Source organism: Papilio machaon, chromosome 9, assembly GCF_912999745.1.
Source record: "Papilio machaon chromosome 9, ilPapMach1.1, whole genome shotgun sequence".
In the NCBI taxonomy this organism is placed as follows: domain Eukaryota; kingdom Metazoa; phylum Arthropoda; class Insecta; order Lepidoptera; family Papilionidae; genus Papilio; species Papilio machaon.
The window spans coordinates 8,232,156-8,252,928 of record NC_059994.1 but is presented as its reverse complement, the minus strand read 5'-3'; the positions used below and the strand labels follow the sequence as shown (position 1 = coordinate 8,252,928).

At 35.4% G+C, this 20,773-nt stretch overlaps 1 protein-coding gene across 1 annotated transcript in view; it reads left to right on the top strand.

Moving 5' to 3' along the window:
* Positions 1–20,773, top strand: part of LOC106713475 (cadherin-87A) — a 44,684-nt gene that overhangs the window by 19,992 nt on the left and 3,919 nt on the right. The window contains exons 2-29 of the mRNA XM_045679526.1: positions 755–816; positions 4,040–4,158; positions 4,269–4,355; positions 4,527–4,658; positions 5,117–5,242; positions 5,985–6,119; positions 6,869–7,061; positions 7,292–7,404; positions 7,618–7,815; positions 8,174–8,326; positions 8,595–8,782; positions 9,249–9,411; positions 9,838–9,987; positions 10,476–10,640; positions 11,439–11,562; positions 11,912–12,103; positions 12,480–12,715; positions 13,554–13,707; positions 14,644–14,841; positions 15,169–15,408; positions 16,160–16,350; positions 16,544–16,730; positions 17,305–17,510; positions 18,250–18,447; positions 19,055–19,214; positions 19,727–19,862; positions 20,194–20,384; positions 20,523–20,699. Of these exons, the coding sequence (XP_045535482.1) occupies positions 765–816; positions 4,040–4,158; positions 4,269–4,355; positions 4,527–4,658; positions 5,117–5,242; positions 5,985–6,119; positions 6,869–7,061; positions 7,292–7,404; positions 7,618–7,815; positions 8,174–8,326; positions 8,595–8,782; positions 9,249–9,411; positions 9,838–9,987; positions 10,476–10,640; positions 11,439–11,562; positions 11,912–12,103; positions 12,480–12,715; positions 13,554–13,707; positions 14,644–14,841; positions 15,169–15,408; positions 16,160–16,350; positions 16,544–16,730; positions 17,305–17,510; positions 18,250–18,447; positions 19,055–19,214; positions 19,727–19,862; positions 20,194–20,384; positions 20,523–20,699 (4,564 nt within the window). The 5' untranslated portion in view covers positions 755–764. The remainder of the gene's footprint in view (positions 1–754; positions 817–4,039; positions 4,159–4,268; positions 4,356–4,526; positions 4,659–5,116; positions 5,243–5,984; positions 6,120–6,868; positions 7,062–7,291; positions 7,405–7,617; positions 7,816–8,173; positions 8,327–8,594; positions 8,783–9,248; positions 9,412–9,837; positions 9,988–10,475; positions 10,641–11,438; positions 11,563–11,911; positions 12,104–12,479; positions 12,716–13,553; positions 13,708–14,643; positions 14,842–15,168; positions 15,409–16,159; positions 16,351–16,543; positions 16,731–17,304; positions 17,511–18,249; positions 18,448–19,054; positions 19,215–19,726; positions 19,863–20,193; positions 20,385–20,522; positions 20,700–20,773) is intronic.

Sequence of the window (20,773 nt, the reverse complement as noted above, 5' to 3'; positions counted from 1 at the left end):
AAGTTAAACATCGGAGTACAATGGATAACTACAAATTAGTACCAAATTGTAACAAAATTTAAATCTCTAAACTACACTCAAGGGTTGTTAAATGGCTCCTAAGGTAAGCACTTAGTGTATAATTAGTATGAGGTATATATTTAAAGTAAGATTCCAAATGTTCACGCATTCACAGTTATGTTCCATTGTTACATTGGATAAACTAAGGTTAATTATAGGATACCTTTTGGTTTCTAAAACGACTATCTTATCTTTCCGATTGTTACCCTGTTTGCAAATTACGAACACAAGCAATCATTCAATTAACGGTTTCCTGAAAGATCTTAAGGTACAAGGTCGGGTCGAATAAGTTAAATCAATTACTGTAGCAATTACACACAATATAGTATCTGCTGTATTGTAGAGAACCATTCATTATTCTTGTTGTTTCTATTTATTACATACTAGCTTTTACCCGCGACTTCGTCCTGGTTCTAAGCTACCTGCCCACCAATTTTCAGTCAAATCGATTCAGCCATTCTTGAGTTATAAATGGTGTAACTAACACGACTTTCTTTTATATATATAGATGACTAATTTAGAAGGTTAGGTTGATATGTTACATCGTTAAAGGTAAACTTAAGAAAAAATAGATGGATTCCCTCAAAGGTGTCATGTTTAAGAAGACAGTGAAATGACGAGATATAGATGTAAATCTGTAATTTATGTAAAAAATTTTAAGTATGAAAAAAACATTTTTTTTTTCTATTTTCAGATCGACGAGTATGGCCCGGTGGCATTGCGTCGTTCTGTTTGCGACGTTATGCATATGGACAGGTAATAATATATTATGTATTCATTATATACCTTTTCACATAGTTATGTATCAATTTCGTTTCTTTTGTTTTATGTATTTAACTCTATATACGTTATTGGAAGCACGAATCATTCAAAACACATAAATATCGTCACACGTACACGATCGTTTGCTCAAATGTTTTGCTTTGATTTCGACGTCGAAGTCATAACATTTGATTGAGTTAAATTACTGTCTCATCAATACGGTAATAATGTCATATGTATACAGGAATTCACTGTAGTACATGTGTCTATAACATAGTAATGTCAGGAATAAAATTTATTCCGATATGTTTTACCCTTGTTTTAGTTACTTTCCATACTAGCTTTTACCCGCGACTTCGTCAGCGCGGAATAAAAAAATGCACACAAGATAAAAAAGTTTCTATGTCCGTCTCTTAGTTCTAAGCTACCTGCCCATCAATTTTCAGCTAAATCAGTTCGACCAATCTTGACTTATAAATAGTGTAACTAACACGACTTTCTTTTATATAGAAGTTTGTGTTGTAAAAAATAGGTTCAGGAATCCGCGCCACAAATCGATATTAGACAGATCCAAATATAAAAAAAAAAAATAGCCGACTTCAAAAAAAAACAATCTCAAACAAAATGCACTCAAAAGTAACCTAAAAAACCAATTTCAAACAAAATGCACTCAAAAGTAACCTAAAAAAAACAATTTAAAACAAAATGCACTCAAAAGTAACATAAAAAAACAATTTTAAACAAAATGCATTCAAAAGTACCATAAAAAACAATCTCAAACAAAATGCACTAAAAAGAAACAAAATAATGACATGAAAACTTCTTTCTTTCTTTCTTCTCTCTTTCAAAAACCCTCTAAACTCTAAAGAAAGTTCTCTTCTTTCTTGTAACATGTCTATATTGTATAATTATTGTTATTTCGCAGTCGGTGTCGGCCGAAGTAAATATAATATTATACATTTTATATTTGAGATGTATGAGACATACTTACGTTTATGTCCCTACTTAGGCCGAAACCGACTCCAAAATAACAATAATTATACAATATAGACATGTTACAAGAAAGAAGAGAACTTTCTTTAGAGTTTAGAGGGTTTTTGAAAGAGAGAAGAAAGAAAGAAAGAAGTTTTCATGTCATTATTTTGTTTCTTTTTAGTGCATTTTGTTTGAGATTGTTTTTTATGGTACTTTTGAATGCATTTTGTTTAAAATTGTTTTTTTATGTTACTTTTGAGTGCATTTTGTTTTAAATTGTTTTTTTAGGTTACTTTTGAGTGCATTTTGTTTGAAATTGGTTTTTTAGGTTACTTTTGAGTGCATTTTGTTTGAGATTGTTTTTTTTTGAAGTCGGCTATTTTTTTTTCTTAAAATTTTTGTTTTATTTTACAATTTTTAGTGAATTTGAAGTTCAATTACAAATTTCCTTAATACATATAAAGACATAAATAAGACAAATAAAGAAAAGGACTTTTCTATTTGATATGTGTGTACTTCAATTCAAAAACTAATTTAGAATGCAGCAGATAACCACTTATCCTTTAAACAATGAAATAATTATCAAAATCGGTATACAAATTGAAAATTACCGAACTAATACATCGTAGCGTGCCTTTAATTTTGTCCAGCCGCGCGCCGCACTAGCATTTTTCGAATGCGCGTAGTTTTAATTATTTAGTATCTCCCAAACTATTGATCAGAATTACATAGTTTAAAGGCTAATGTAATCTGCATTTAATACTCTAGCCATCAAACATATTTATTTGGATAAGGATTCATATCGAATGTAATATAATAGCGCCGTAAGCTTACGACGCTGTTTTTCGTGTGCATTTTAATCGAAGTTTGTTCACAATAACATGGTTTTTGTGAGACATCCATAGATGATAGATATATGCCACCGAAGACTTTTATTTAGCAAATTTAAGGATCTATAATTACTCCATACTTATTTTTATATAAGTCATACTCATATAGTTTGACCTACGTAAGCCCAGAAAGCAAAATTGTGCTTTTCGTGTAGCATTTTTCGTTTCCGCGTAATTTTATTCTTACGATATCTCCTAAACTATTAGACAGAATGATATAGTTTCAATTGCAATTATAATCTACATTAAATTCTCTTGATAATGAACATGTTTATTTACATAAGGATTAATACTGACCTCGAATAATAGCGTCGGAAATAGGGCATGAATTTAATTGATATTTCTGAAGAAAAAAATGGTTATTGTGAGAAAACTATAAAAGATAGATATATGCTATCGCTGACTTTTATTTAGCACATTTAAACAGCTACAATTCGCCATACATCATTTTTATGTAGGTCTTATAGTTTAGCCTACGTAAGCGCTGAAAGCAAAAATGTCCATAATTTTCGCAACAAATTTTGAAGCTATATTCAAAATCTACTAGTCTTCTAGTTATTTAAAAAAAAAAACAAAAAAATGGGACCCACCTGCAAGCACTTCCTTTCGATTAAAATATTTTTCATCAAAATCGGACCACCAGGGGCGGAGTTTCGCGGTAACACACATAAAAAAAAAAAAAAAAAAAAAATACAGTCGAATTGATAACCTCCTTCTTTTTGAAGTCGGCTAATAAGTAAACAGAAACATTAAAAACAATGTTACGTGTTGTAAGAACCGATACAATAAATATAATCGCGAAATATTTTTGTTTTGTATTCCATGAACACATTGATACTATATTTGAAAAAAAAAAAACACTTTCCATAATAGGTGCGTTAGTCAGTAGATGTTTTCAAAGTGAAAGCTTAATACATAATACATTGTACTCGGCAGTACCTGAGTACTTATGTACTTGTTTTCTAACAACTACGAAGTAATTAGCACTATTACCTTTGACTACAGTGTTTCTTTTACACAAGGTTTTCTTTGAAACCAATAAGTAAATAAGTATCCCTTATTTACTGCCAACTCACGACCTAAAGTGGAACTTGTCCTCAAATAGGAGTCTCCTCAAAGGAACTATTTTAAAGAAATGTATCTATGAAAAAGTTTAATACCTGAATGGTACATGTGTGAAATTTAATGTTTCTATTTGCAGTGATGTTTGGAATTTGTAAGTTATCGGTTTACAAAATTTAGGCGGTCGATTGAAACGTCTCCATTCTTATGAGGTATCAAAAGTAATTGACTGAAATGAAAGACTTAAATTAAAGGATAGATGACGAAACAATACTGTTTTATTATTTCAGGATCATCAAACAAGCTGCCGGGGTTTGCGGGTGACGTTGACAACTTAGCGCTATCAGAGAGTACCCCAGTCGGTCAAGTTGTACACACGCTAAATGGAACCGATCCAGAAGGTTTGCCGGTATGTCAATTCACCACTAGTGTTATATAAAGTTTATACCAACTCGGCTAAATTTTTTTTTTTTTAATTGATTCGAGATTACAGCAATGTTATCTTTGTCACATTTTCAGGTAAAATACGATCTTGTTGGTACGAACAAGTTCTCAGTGAATTCGGATACTGGTGAGATCACCTTGATACAGCCATTGGATAGAGAAGTAAGTATGAATTATTAGGTCTGTAAACAAATTATCATCTTTAAAAAAACTGAAAAAAGTTTTAATAAAATCTACAAAGAACTGATACACAAAAGTAATACAATACATTGACTAAATCCAAACAAATTAAGAAACATTTCTTTAATATACGCATTAAACATTATTTTTCAGAGAGAAGACACTATAAAGTTCCTAGTTTCAGTACAAGACCAGGACCCCGAAGGCGTTCTCAACCTGACGCACAGTCAGCCAATGACTGTTATTGTCCTAGATGAGAATGATAACCCGCCGATATTTAAAAATGTAAATAAACATATTTTTTAAATAAAAGCTTATAAAAAACTACAAAAAAAAACTTGAGAGGTGTCAAGGGACACCCGGATGGAACGAAGTTCCTATTCCAATTTTTATTCTATGAATAAAAACCTTAAGTCTTCACAAGAAGTACATTTTATTTCTATGAATTTTCGTTATATATTGTCACGTCGTTGCCGTGGTTACTATAGCAAAAAGTGTCGTGACAACTTTTCGTAAGAATTTTTTCCGTCTAGCCCCTTTTCACAACGCGCGATAAGGAACTTCGTTCCAAAAACACATGGTTATATGGTCATAAGGACATCAAAACAGTGAATTATATAGGTAGACATCCCTTCTGGCAAATACTCTTCCCATTAAACCATTCTTATAGTTAGTACAGTTATAGAAACATTTAGTGTAACTACAGCTCAATAGGTATAAATAATCTTATGAATTATTTCTAGAGTCCATATGAAGTGGATGTAGCAGAAGACGAGGATGTAGGTAAGACAATCCTCACCAACATAGAAGTGGAAGATCGAGACTCTGTTGGAGATAGTCTGGAAGTCGGCTGTATACCTAGTGAACAGGTAATACTTGGTCGACAAAATTCGTATTCAAAATTGGTAAAATTCAAAAATACTATCGTGGGTAAATTACACCAATAATCTTATATATATATTTTGACTTCATTGTCGATGACGATACGAAGACGGTTGTCACTAATATTCATGTTAGGCCCACTTATGGGCAAAAATGAAACTAAATTTCCTGGTAGAACGATACATGATAACAAAACAACTCTACCAATCAGATCGAATAAGTTTATACCACTGTAATATGAACTTCAAGCCTCTTTTCTGTGCTCGTGGAATTTTCTCACACAATCAAACTTATTTATGCTTCACTTATATATGAAAATTATCACCTAATTACATTATTTTATCAACATTTTATGAGGTTTAACATTTTAACGAGACGTTAGCAACAACATCAGTTGTACGAATTGGCCTAACCCGGTGAAATACCACGACCACAAAGAAGACATGTTGTGTGTAGTGGAAGTAATTCCGCGTACAGTCTGATGAGTGTGGTGCCGGAGGCACAATTTTAGTCGTCTTTCCCTTCTCACCCTTTTCTTATAAGGAAAGGATGGGAAGGGGAGGTGGATTTGATGGAGGAGGAGATGCATAGCAATGGTTAAATATTCTCTTTTTGTGCGTCTCCTCCTTCGATTGGGATAGGCAACGCATCTGCAATTGCGAATGTCTATAAGCAGCGATCGTTTCACTATTTTGGCGAATTAAAAAAAGGTTCTTATGTTGTCTTCAGTGGCCACAAGCATGTGAGGTGTTTGAAGTGATGAGCTTGCACTCAACTGCGAACCAGTACACCGGTGCGTTGGTTCTTAAGAAGAAGCTCGACTATAATCAGAACCAGTTCTATCAATTCCAGTTGTACGCTACTGTAAGTTTAACTATGGGTTTCCACTCATAACACACAGAGACATTTAAGCAACATCACTCTGAGTTCCAATACAAAAAATACAGTCAGCTGCAAATATACGAGTATGTGAACATTTACACAACTTCAGAAATTTTTATACGTGTTCAGTTTCAAATACACAATTGTACGTATTCGTAATTAGCATGTATTCATAGTTGAAAGTATACGGACGGATATGTGCATATATATGTTTGAAACCGAAGGCTTATACAATTTTCTAAAGCTTTGTAAAGGTATATTTTTACAGCTGACTGTACTGTACACACGAACATTACCCTATTCCCTAAACGATCTCTATAAATGGACAGGCTATTGTTTGGAAATTACAGCTTTTGCTTCGTTCCGGTTTTAACGCGTCTCTGTTGATGTAACATGACAGTTATTTTTTATATATTCAATTTTTGTGACACAATGTTAGTTACCATACTACTTCGAAACGGGATCTACCGATTTTTATGAAATTTTATATGCATATTCAGTAGGTCTAAGAATCGGCTACTATCGGACATAATTCAAATTGGGAATTCCCTAGAAATAATTTATATGGTAAAACAAGGTTTGCCGGGTCAACTAGTTCTATATATAATATTAGTTCAAATCCACACCACCGCTACAAACCTCTACAATTAGCGCCAAAATGTCAAAAATCGTCTAGCCGGTCCATTTATAGAGTTCAGTGATATAAGGTACAAGATGTTGTTCCACTGCAGGACGGTACACTGAACTCCACCGCACCAGTGGAGGTGAAGGTGGTGGACGTACAGAACTCCCCGCCCGTGTTCAGCGGCGCACTGAGCGGCGCGCTGGCGGAGGACGCGGCTGTGGGCACTGTGGCGCTGACTGTACGCGCGCGGGACGCAGACCGCGCTCAGCCCAGGGACGTCAAACTGGACCTCATCACTAGTATGTTATGTTCGACATTACATTGTTACATACTAGCTGTCGCCCGCGACTTTGTCCGCGCGTTAGTAGCCTATGTGTTCTTCCAGACTATGTTCTAAATCTGTGCCAAATTTCATTAAAATCCGTTGAGCAGTCCCGGAGATACCTTCAAACAAACATCCATCCATCTAAACTTTCGCATTTATAATATTAGTAAGTTAGATGTAATCAGAAATTACTTCCTACATCAGATCCTCTGGACTTCTTCTGGCTGGACAGCAGCACTGGCGAGCTGAAGACCGCCAGGCCTTTGGATAGAGAGGCCCTCGCCGATCCTAATTCACCTTTAAATCTCACCGTTCGGGTAAAAAAGACCACACTTCATATCAAAACTAGTTAAAATTAATCTCTTATACCAAATGTTCGCTTAACTTCAGTTAATATGTTTATTTTATGCAAGATAATGTGAAGTGTTTCAACCAATATTCTGTAATAACAATAAAAATCATAATTTAGGGTAAAAGCTACAGTTTTCTCCCAGTAAATCAAAATCTACATTAAAAAAACATGACTGTAGGCGACAGAACTAGTCAACGGTATTCCTGTGGTGAGCAACATAACATCGACGTTGGCAACAGTGACGGTCACCATACGGGATGTTAACGATGAGCCGCCGCGGTTCAACCGCCGCGAGTACCACGTGGATATACCTGAGAGTCTGCCCGTGGGTACACCGCTACCTAACTTGGATATGGTGGTCACTGATACAGATCTCGTAAGTTATTAAGTTATTCAAGTCAAAATAATATCGTAGGCACAGAAAAAAACATAGAAAATAAACTCAAATAATTTTAGATGTTAGCAAAAATTTTTTAATTTTTTTTTTAATTTAATTTTTAACGATTTAATAATTTTGTTAATTTTCACTCTTAATTTAATTTAATTTTTAATCTTAACTTTATTAACATAGTTATAAGTATTACTTTACTAACAATGTATGGACTTGATAATGGTCTGAATTAAATGATTTTTATTTTATTTATTTAAAAATAATCAATCCAAACTTTGATTAAATTTTTACTAATAAAAAGAATAAATGTGAAATAGCGGTTTTTTTTAAATTTCTCTTTCAGGGATCAAACTCTGTGTTCTCTCTGCGACTGTCGGATGAAATGGGCGCGTTTGTTGTGGAGCCTCCGACGGCCACGGGGAGCGCCACCGTCACTCTCAGACTCAACACCAGCCTTGACTACGAAGATCCCAACCAGAGGAAGTTTATACTCGAGGTTGGTTCAAATTAAAAGTAAAATAGCATTAAAATTTCTCACTTTACTAGAAAATATTATTGTCTGAATGTCAAGGAATTTAGTGAGACCGCTACGTCTCCATAGCTTATAATAAAGTTTTTGAACGTGACCTGTTCCATTTGTGTTTCGCGGATTTTTATCTACTGGATAATAGATGGCGCTGTTTTTTAATTGGTAAAATCATCAATAGATGGCGCTAAGTTTTCCACTTTTGACAAATCCGTTTTAAAAATTCTCTTCCTTTCAGGTGATAGCAGAAGAAGTACATACATCTCCGAAGCTGTCGTCAAAGGCGAGTGTGACAGTGTCCCTTTGGGATGTAAATGATAATGCTCCTCGCTTCCCGGACGAGCCGCACGCCGCCAGTGTGCCAGAAGCTGCTCCCCCTGGCACACGTGTCACAGCACTCCGGGCCACAGACAGGGATACTGGAAGGTAAAACACTATAACAAATCAAAATGTCGTAAACAAATTAATATCAATATAACTAGAAAAAAAACCTCGAACGAAGTTCCTTTCAATTAATTAGTGAAGGAACCAATGTTTATTCTATGAATAAAAAACTTAAGTCTTCACAAGAAGTACATTTTATTTCTATGAATTTTCGTTATGTATTGTCACGTCGTTGCCATGGTGAAGTAGACGTTAAAAGTGTTGTGACAACTTTTCGTAAGAATTTTTTCCGTCTAGCCCCCTTTCACAACGCGCGATAAGGAACTTCGTTCCAAAAGTGCCCACATATAAAATAATTTCATCACTAGAAATCTACTAATATAATCGATAGGTACTTATAAATGTTACTGTTCATTTTATATCTATTATTATTTCTAATCCTCATCCTCACACCTCAAATAGGCACAAAAACCACGGTTTATAGCCTGTCTTGTATTTCTGTGTACAGATATGGTACTGAGGGTATTGTGTACGAGCTATCGGGCAACGGGGCGGAGCTGTTCCGAGTTGACAGCCGCAGCGGTGTCATCTCTGTGGCGGAGTGTGCCACACCTGGCACACCACCTTGTCTGGACTACGAGACACGGAAGGATTACTTCTTACAGTATAAAGTACATACTTTTATATACTCAATTAATGAACCAAAATAATTAATTTTATGTAAAACTAGCTTTTACCCGCGACACCGTCCGCGCGGAATAAAAAATAGAAAACGGGGTAAAAATTATCCTATGTACGTTTCCTGGTTCTAAGCTACCTGCCCACCAATTTTCAGTCAAATCTATTCAGCCGTTCTAGAGTTATAAATAGTGTAACTAACACGACTTTCTTTTATATATATAGATTACTATAAAACATATGAGGCAAAAGTTAGTAGTAGTGATGGTTATGGTCGTCTCACATGAACTTATACCCTCCATATTGACGATATACTTAAGAAAGGTGTTATTAAAGTCCGTAGTCCTCTGCCTATCTCTCTAGATTACAGGCGTGAGTTATTTCAATCTCTCCTCACATCTATCTCTTTCTCTCTCCAGGCGACAGACGAGGACGGCAGCGGACAGACGACGGTGACGTCACTGCAGCTGTCTCTCTCCGACTCCAATGACAACGCGCCTGTCTTCCTCACTCCTGTATACAAAGCATCAATAGACGAAGATGCTGTCAAGTTTGAACCTGAACTGCAGGTATTTAGTATTATAATATTACATAAAAGATATTTTTATAAAAATAAACCAAAATCCCTCTTAGTATATATTTAATATGTGAACACTACACTAAGTGAAACCTGAGTGTGGTGCCGGAAGCCTGATTTTAGTCCTCTTTTCCTTCCCATCCCTTTTCTTATAAGAAACTGATGGGAAGGGGATTTAATGGAGGAGGAGATGCATAGGAAGGTTAAATATTCTCTTTTTGTGCGTCTCCTCCTTCGATTGAAGGTAGGCAACGCATCTGTAATTGGGAATGTCTATGGACAGGTCGCTTCGCCATTTCGGCGAATTCATGTGGCCGCTTGATCGTTTGCCACCTTGTAATATATAAAAAAAAAAACGAAGTGACTAATAAATGACTCTTAATGCTCCAGTTAAAGTTAAAATCCATCAAAAAAATATATTTTTTTAATGAAAATAAAATTAAGGATGTATTTTTAGTATAAAACATGTATATTTTCAAGGTGCAAGCTCGAGATGTGGATGTATCATCAGATATTCGTTACTCTATCATTTACCCTCCGAGAAATCCCTTCTGGATCGACCCACAGTCGGGCAAGATTGCTGTGAGGGGGGAAATCGCGTCCGTCAACTCTACTGACAACAACCTCATCATACTCACTGTACTGGTAAGTCAGAACTGACGTCGCATATAATCTATATATATAAAATAAAGTTGTGTTAGTTACACTATTTATAACTCAAGAACGGCTGAATCGATTTGACTGAAAGTTGGTGGGCAGGTAGCTTAGAACCAGGAAACGGACATAGGATAATTTTTACCCCGTTTTCATCATTTTTTCCGCGCGGACGGAGTCGCGGGTAAAAGCTAGTTATTTATGTTTCATCTTTTTCTATCTAATTTTAATTATAATTATGTTATAAATAATAGCCTATGTCATTGTGGAATAATGTAGCATTTAATTGGTGAAGGAATTTTTGAAATCGGTCCAGTAATTTTTAAGTTTATCTGTAACAAACATACAAAATCTTTATTCTTTAAAAAATAAATATAAATGGTTAAAAAAAAAATCTAATTAATCACGCTCTGCTTTTAAATTATATACGTTATTTATTAATTTACTTAAAATGGAAGAAAATGGATGATAGAATATTCACTTTAATACTTAGAAAGGATGTTTAATTAAACACGAAACTTTACTTTTATAATAGAGACTATTTTTTATACTTCACAATAAACTACGAAACGTAAAAAAACTTTATACAAAACAAACTCGTTATAACGTGAAAAAAACACACACACACAAAGGAATAATGAAAATAAACAAAAGCCAACTTTAATTACTATTTTTTTTTTTCATAAATAAGTCGCGGCGTCAAAATGTGCCAGTTCTTTGTATTAGTGGCGCCATCTATTAAACTGAATTACTCTTAAACAAGGATTTAAAATGTAATTTATCTGTCAGGCGACAGATGGCGTGCACAACACAACGTGTAGTGTGGAGGTGACAGTTCGTGACGTCAACAACCACGCCCCCGCATTTGACACTGACAAGTACGACGCTGACGTCACTGAAGATGCACCCATTGGTCAGTTATCTTTTTTACCTTTTATATCTGGTACCTTTTTATAATTAGATTTTCAAGTTTCATTGAAATCTGTTAAGTCGTTTGGGAGGTAGGTAGTAACAAACATATTTCCATCCATCCATCCAAACTTACTTATCCTACTATCCAAACTTACTATAAATGCGAATGTTTGAATGGATGGATAGATATTTGAAGGTATCTCTAGAACGGCTCAACAGATTTAAATGAAATTTGGTATATTTAAAACATAATCTGAAAGAAAATAGGCTACTTATTTTTTTTTTTTGTTGTATTTCAGACGTAATCTCAGGTAATAACTAGTTTATAATATTAGTATAAATGTTTCCAGGTACGGAGGTAGCGGTAGTGCATGCTACCGATTTAGACAGCGGTATCAATTCGCAGTTTACATACGCGGTGCAGAAGGGGGCGCTGGACTCGTTCTCTCTGCACCCACACAGTGGCGTACTCACAGTCGCTGCTAAACTAGACTATGATAAGAGGAACACATATAGGATACAAATCATAGCTACTGATATGGGTATTTATTCATTTGTTTATTTATCGTTGGTTTCTGAGAGCAAAATCTCTGTATAAAACACACATTTATATGGTGGATATGCTTTATACAAGGATTTTGGGCTCAGAAACCAACTATTAGAAACTTTTAAATTTAAATAAGAGAATTTTTTTTTTTTAAAATACGTCTCTACTAAATTTTTCTTGATTTTTTACTTTAATGCCATCTAGCGGCCGAAATAAGCAACTTTGTTTTGAATGAATTCCAGTAAAATAATATTAAACACGTTAACTGCCATTAACACTATTTGCGAATTTATTTAATACAAAATAATCGTAGTGCTTTGTAGGATCGATGTAGTACAAGGTGTCATTGAATGTGTTATCACTATTTTCAGGTATCCCAAGTCAAACTGGCACTACTGAGTTAACAATCCATGTGATCAACGTGAACGATAAAAAGCCTATCTTCACACCCAGCGTGCAAAGAGCCGAAGTGTCAGCGGACGCGGAGATCGGTACGGTTCTACATAAACTGGTCGCTGTTGACCCCGATATCACAGACCTTAATCAGCTGCTGTTTGAAGTATCACATGAGATGCCCATAAGAGCTGTTGATATCAATGGAAATGAGGTTAGTATATAAATAAAAAACTATTTAATCCACATAATAGTCATTTAACAGTGGTAGACGTCAACAACAACATCAGTTGCAGGAATTGTCCTCGCTCAGTGAAATACCACGACCTTACAGAAGACAAGCATCAAGTGGAAGTAATTCCAACTACAGTCTGATGAGTGTGGTCACTGAGGACTAAATTTAGTCCTCTTTTCTTTCCTACCATTTTCTTATTAGTTTAGGATGAGAAGTGGTAGTGAATTTGGCGGAAGAGGGGATGCAAAGGAAGTTCCCTTCTCTGTTGATTAAAGGTAGGCAACGCATCTGCATTTGGGGATGTCTATGGGCAACGGTCGCCTCGCCATTTCGGCGAATTCAGGTGGCCGTGTACACGTTTGTCACCTTTTTATACAAAAAAAAAATACCACAACTACATAAAAGACAGACGTCAATTGGAAGTAATGCCGCGTTTCGTCTGATGAGTGTGGTGTTTAGTCCTCCTAAATTTAGTCTTATTTTTTTTCCCACCCTTTTCTTATAAGGAAAGGATGAGAAGGGGAAGTGGATTTGATGGAGGAGGGGATGAAAAAAAATGTTTTCTTTCTGTGCGACTCCTCCGTCGATAAAAGGTGACAATCTGCAGTTGTGAATGTCTATGGGCAACGATCGATTCGCTATTTCGGCGAATTCAAGTGGCCGTTTACTCGTTTGCCACCTTTTAATTAAAAGAAAGTCTTGACAGACAAACAGACGGACAAACAGATCCTATAAGGGTTCTGTTTGTTCTTTTCGAGGTACGGAACACTAAAAATATTAAAAAAATCTTCGGTAGTTAATGGTAGTTTTTGTACAGGTGATGGATGTGGGGGCGCTAGTGTCGTGGTTCTCAGTACGTAGTGACGGCGAGGTGTCTGTGGCGGGAGTTCTACGTCGCAATATGGCGGCCGTAGTTACTCTGCCTGTACAAGTCACTGACGCCTCTGCACCTTCGTTGCAGCGATCTTATGGTAAACTGACATTAAAATTACTAAAATTGACTGCTACAAGTGCGAATGATTAGATGGATGGATGGATGTTTTTTGAAAGTATCTAAAGAACGGTTCAACTGATCTCGATGAAATTAGGCACAGATGTAGAACATATTCTGGAAGAACAAGTACACTACATATAACGTTTTTTTTTAATTTCCGCGCGGATGGAGTTGCGGGTGGCAGCTAGTCTGTAATAAATAATAGTAGTTGAACTGATTTAAATTATGGGTACCGAAAAGAATACAAATAGAATGATAATTTCACACTTTTAAATTGACAAAGTTATTTAGGATATAAGTAATAATTAAACAGACTAATACAAATAAATACTGTAAAAAAATCATATTTTAATCCATACTAATATTATAAGAGAAAAAAATTTGTTTGCATTAAATGAAATTGTTTGAATGTTGAGAAGTTATACTATCCCCGAGTTATATAAGCTGTATTTACTATTAGTTTTTTTTTAATTCTTCACGGACAAAGCCGCGAGCAAATACTAGTCTTACATAAACAGAAATCTTACTAATCTAATATATAAAATTTCCATGTTACAATGTTATTTACCGTACTCCTCCAAAACGGCTTGACCGATTGTTATGAAATTTTATATTCATATTCAGTAGGTCTGAGAATCGGCTACTATCTATTTTACATAGCCCTATTAAGTTTTTTTTAATTGCGCGCGGACGGAGGCGCGGGTGACAGCTAGTATTATATATGCGAAAGTTTCGATGGATGGACGTTTGTTTGAAGGTATCTACGAAACAGCTTAACGGATCTTGATGTAATTTGGCACTGATGTGGAACATAGTCTGGAAGAACACATAGGCTATTACATTTTTTTTTAATTTCACACAGACGGAATCACGTGTTACAGCTAGTAGATAATAAAATAGACATTTATTTCAGGTGAATTAATAATAACTATAGTGGATGTGAACCGGTACGCGCCTGTGTTCACGGAGCCTGCGTACTTGGAGTCAGTGCTGGAGGAGCAGCCTGTGGGCACTGTGCTCAACACTTACACCGCTACTGACAGGGAGACCCCCATCGCCGGTATACTTATATACCCCCCCTCACCATACTTCCACATTGATAATGTTACTGGTGAGTACATATTATGTTGTTATATAAAATTTAATACATTAAAAAAATTAGATTTTTGAATAACGAAAAAATTTTTTAAAAAATGTGTTGAAATCTTACGTTTTTTTTAAAATATTTATTTTTCGTTTTTTTTTTTTATATATCAAAACAATGTTGAATTAAAAATATTCAATTTACAGTATCACATAATTTACGAAATGTAGTAAAAAAAGTTATCATTTTGACTTTATTTTATAGGAAAAAATTTAGATGAATTTATTTACAAAATATTTGTAGTTTTTACCAACCCATTTTCTTTGCAATTTAGTATACACACTATAATTACAGGCGTAGTGAAGATCGCGCAACGTATCGATTACGAGCAAGTGAAGCATTTGAACTTCACTCTGGTGGCATATGACTCCGGAGTGCCACAACGCTCTACATCAGCTTCTGTGTCAATTGATGTTGTCAACGTGAATGATGAGGAGCCTGTTTTCGCTGCTGCCGAGTATGACGCAGCTGTACTGGAGAATTCTGACGCTGGAACAAGTGTACTGACTGTCATTGCTGTTGATAAAGATGAAGGTATACTTTTGTTTGGTTCTTTTTGATTTCTTCATATTTTTTTTATATCATCGCTGTCCATCTAATCGACAGAGGAGGGGACGCACAAAAAGAGAATATTTCCCCATCCTATGTGTCCCAGAACCATTAAGAAACTACCATCTACAGACCATTATTTTGGTAATTTTAATACAAAATAAGAAAAAAAAACGAATAAATAATTAAACATAGAGGTATAAAGATAAAAACTTGAGAGGTGTGTTGGGACACCCGGATGGAACGAAGTTCCTTTCAATTAATTAGTGAAGGAACCAATGTTTATTCTATGAATAAAAAACTTAAGTCTTCACAAGAAGTACATTTTATTTCTATGAATTTTCGTTATATAATGTCACGTTGTTGCCATGGTGAAGTAGCGCTTATTCGTCTATAGTAAAAAGTGTCGTGACAACTTTTCGTAAGAATTTTTTCCGTCTAGCCCCCTTTCACAACGCGCGATAAGGAACTTCGTTCCAATCGTTCCAATAACAAAAAAAATGTATTTATTTGAAGTAAATCTTTACAATTAAGTTGCCGGGGCTTCCCAAAAAGTAGTCAAGAGACACTTGTGCCTCGATCTTCCAGTGTACATAGCAGTTTCGATTTACATTTTAACATAAAGAGTAAATAATTTTTTTAATAAAAACGAGTAAATAATCAATTAAACATAGAGGTATAAAGATTTAAAAAAAAAAAACTTTTGAATAAAGCATTCGTACTACACTTTTTACAGGTGAATTCGGTGAAGTTACCTACAATATATCTGGTGAATTATCCAACTTGTTCACAATCGACACAAACACTGGCATGATATCGATAGCAGAGGGCGCTGTTATCGATAGAGAGAACATCACTGACATCTACCTGCGTGCGGTGGCAACAGACAATGCTCCGCCACAGATTAGAAAAACTACTAGCGTTCCTGTAAGTATACTGGTGATATTTAAATAATAAAGAACCTATTAAACTGCTCTGTGGAATTCAAAACAATATAAAACTAAACTTTATAACTCTAGTAATAAGGTTGTTTTTTGCTTATCTAGTAATTTATTTAACGGTCCGTTTTTGAAGATAAGAACCGTTATAGGTAAAATAAATAAGAAATTTCTTATCCTAGGTTCATATTAAAGTGGTAGATGAGAACGACAACGCGCCAGTGTTCACTCAGAAGGTATACAAGAGCACTATCGCTGAGAACCTGCAGCTGGAGCCACCTGCCGCCATCCTGCAGGTGCTGGCTGAGGATAGAGATGAAGGTGACAACGGGAAGGTCCAGTACAGCATTGAGGAGCAGAGCGAGCCTGGTAAACTTAAAATTTATTTATTATCCTTAAATTTAAATAGTTATTGTACTCTCTAGGTACTTAAATTTACAAAATACTTATTAAATGTTTTTTTTTTTTTTAGTTAGTCATTACTCTTGGTTTATTTATGAAAAAGTTTTCTCTGTTACTATTTTTCTATTTCCAAAGAAATATGAAATAACTAGCTGTCGCTTGCAACTTTGTCTGCGCGGAATTAAAAGAAAAAAACTTTATTACTAGTCTACGTGTTCTTCATGACTATAAATCTGTGCCAAATTTCATTAAAATCCGTTGAGCTGTTAACAAACATCCACCCATCCATCCAAACACTAGCATCTTATCTATATATATAAAAGAAAGTCGTGTTAGTTACACTATTTATAACTCAAGATCGGTCGAACTGATTTAGCTGAAAATTGATGGGGAGGTAGCTTAGAACCAGGAAACGGACATAGGATAATTTTTACCCCGTTTTCTATTTTTTATTCTGCGCGGACGGAGTCGCGGGTAAAAGCTAGTTTATAATCTTAGTAAGATATACAATGGACATGTTGTATGTAAAATTTCTCCACAGATACATTTAGAGTGGAACCTAACAACGGAATCATTTACCCGGCGAAGGCAGTACGTGGTAACGTCACCTACCAGGTGACAGTACGCGCGGACGACGGGCGGTACACGGCGCGAGCCCGCGTACACATCGCGGTGCTCAGCGTCAACCGACACAGCCCAGTGTTCATACATCCACCACCAGACCAGCGCCAGATAGAGATACCAGAGGTTAGGAACATCATTGGTTCAAAATGTTCTTTGTTTACGACAATAGATGGCGCTGAGAACCAAAACTTAAATAGTGTTAGGGAAAGTACTAAGAATCAAGGGTCTACCGATATCCCTAGCTGGTGATTTAGGGGGGGGTGGGGGTTGTAGAAAAATAATTTCTCCCCTCAATAGAGTGCTTTTCAACAATTTTATGGTTCAATTTTTTAATGAAAAAAAAAAGTATTTTATCTATATAGGATAGTAGGTAACTTAGAATTTTGAATCAAAGTAGATATATTTAACATTTTTGAGTCAATTTTGGGGGGTTGGGGGGGGGTCAGCTCCCTCCTTGGCCTTAAAATCTCTATAAACCAACACTAGTTAAATATCCAGTACTCTTGTATTGAGCGTCGGTGACTCAGGGGTTATGCACTTGACTTGAATCTGCAGGTCCTGAGTTCGAATCTTACCATGTACCAATGTGTTTTTCGGTTTACATATGTACATTTATCCGACGTTCATATAATGAAGGAAAACATCGTGATACTGCACATAACTGAGAAGAAATTCAATGATATGTGTGAAGTCAAACCCGCACTTGACCAGCATTGATGACCTAGTCATCCCTAACTAGGAGTAGGTTCTGAGCTCCTCAATGGGGAAGAATAGTAAGCTGATGATGAACTGTTGTATTAACCACGACTATTGATTATTTTTAACTAATTTTTATCGTGTTTTTTTCTCTTTTTTTGATCAGAACGCAGCTCAAGCAGACTACTTAATAACAACAATAAAAGCAACAGACGCTGACAGCGGAGATAATGGCCGCGTGTCTTATTACCTGAAAGTTGACAACCGCAATGTTCGCGACACACCAGAGTTCAGTTTGGATACTGACACGGGAGAACTCAGAACCAAAACTTTCCTGGATAGAGAGCATAAGGCTGAATATCAGGTAATTTATTCTAGCCAATAACGTGCCTGCATTCTTTAACTACCTTAATATCTGAGTCCTGTTTAAATTAGTCCAGCTATTTCAGATTTTACCTGGAACTAACGGATTTGCGGATATACCTTACCTTATCTTACTCACTTAGGGTCACCAGTTTTTATCCTCCATATATATAATGTTATGTAACCTTTTACGAAATAATCTTTCTAGACCTATTTGCAGACAGACAGACAAACATTAATTATTTTTTTCGTTATCAACCCTTAATATCATGTGTAATATGTTTTTTTTCTTCGATTTTACATACAGAAACTCCAATTAGGATCTATAGCTGTTTATATATTATATTAATGAAAATAACACCTAACATTGCTCTCTCTCTCTCTTTTTTAATTTTTTTTTTTTTTTTGGAAAATCATAAATGATTGTTTTCTTTTCTTTTGTCACTATTGTAATGTAAAATGTAAAATTAATTGAATAATGATGATAATGGGGGAAGTGATTGGCTCCTGAAACACAGGGCTTTGCCCTTGTTCAGGAACCAAGGCTTCCATATAATTGTGTATATGAGTGTTACAATAAAGCAGTTATTATTATTATTTCCTTATAGTTGGTGATAGCTGCAGTAGACAATGGTACTCCAGCACAGTTCGAAAGTCTTCGTCTGCTGACGGTTGTGTTGTCTGATGAAGATGACAACACGCCACGCTTCACCCAAAGACATTACCAACTCACCCTCGCTGAGAATCTACCCCCCGGGATTATAGTCGGTAAGATATATAAATAAATAACACGAATTCAAGACAAGAATATAGGTACAAATATTAACACTAATTGTCACCGACACAGTCTGATGCTCAAAAAGAGGATAATTCGTCTTCTCATTCCTCAATTAAATCCACTTTCTCTACCGTCCGCGCGGAATAAAAAATAGAAAACGGGGTAAAAATTATCCTATGTCCGTTTCCTGGTTCTAAGCTACCTCCCCATCAATTTTCAGCTAAATCAGTTCGACCGATCTTGAGTTATAAATAGTGTAACTAACACGACTTTCTAACAGATGGCGTTGAAATACAATAAAATTGTAACGACATAAAAACTTTATTTTTTTATTAAATAAATTGAAATTACTGCGCCAAAGCCCATATTTAAAAGAGTTATAATTTTATAGTAAAGTTTTCCACAAAACTGTAAACTTAGTTGTATAATAAAGGGCTGTTATCGCTCGTTCTTATAAAAAGTTCTACTCTAAGATAAATTCTACAAAGATATTAACTTGTAGGATCAGTAAAAGCAATCGACAAAGATTCCGGTGATAACGGCAAGGTATATTATCATATCCTGGAGGGCAACCGCGAAGGTGCCTTCATACTGGACAGGACCCAGGGCATCCTCAGAGCTAACACTTCCTTCGACAGGTAACTTACCTAAGATACTTTGAACTCATAACAATTTTCAAGATAATAAACACTAAACAAATAACAACAGATCGGTAATAGAATTATACATATTTAATCACATTTTGCTTGGCTTTCAGTTTTTTATTCAAAAAAAAATTAAATTCAGAATCATTTAACGGTTATCTAAGTTATCCCTTAGTATAGATTTAATATAAGAATCAAAAGGAATTTAAAGGAAATTGCTAAATTAAAAAATACATTATTTACTTGCATTTTTAATCTTCCATGTCTTGTTTAAAATATTACTTAATTTTTTTTAAAATATTTATTAATCAATTTTTTTCCTCAGAGAAAAGCAAGATGAATACACAATGACAATATACGCGAGCAACAATCCGATACTTGAGCACGCGGCGGCCATCTTGAATTCCATAGACAACAGCACTGACAGCCAAGATGGCAGTGTTGCCACTGTCGGTGTTACCATACTCGATGAGAACGACAACGAACCGAAATTCGGACAAGAAGTTTATTACGCGGGTAAGAGAGAATTTATTACTCATTTCTTTAATAAAATTTCCTTCCTATTGCTACTCACTTTTGCAATTTGAATTTCATCTTATTCTCTTTGACTTATTAATTTGTTGCAATTCTTTTACCGGCACATGTTATATGCAGGTATAAAGCAGACGGCGCGCATCAACGAGCCCATCATCTCAGTGGCGGCGGTGGACCCGGATCTTCGTGAGAACGGCACCGTGCTGTACGTGGTGGCAGCATCACATCTCTACAAGTTCGGAGCTGCACACTCTAGTGGTAGCGTCGTGCCTTCACCCTTCAATATCACACAGGACGGTATGCAAGTCATTCTTTCTACTATCTAGCTCATTATGTTTGACTATATCCGCAATTTTGTGGGTAGGAAATAA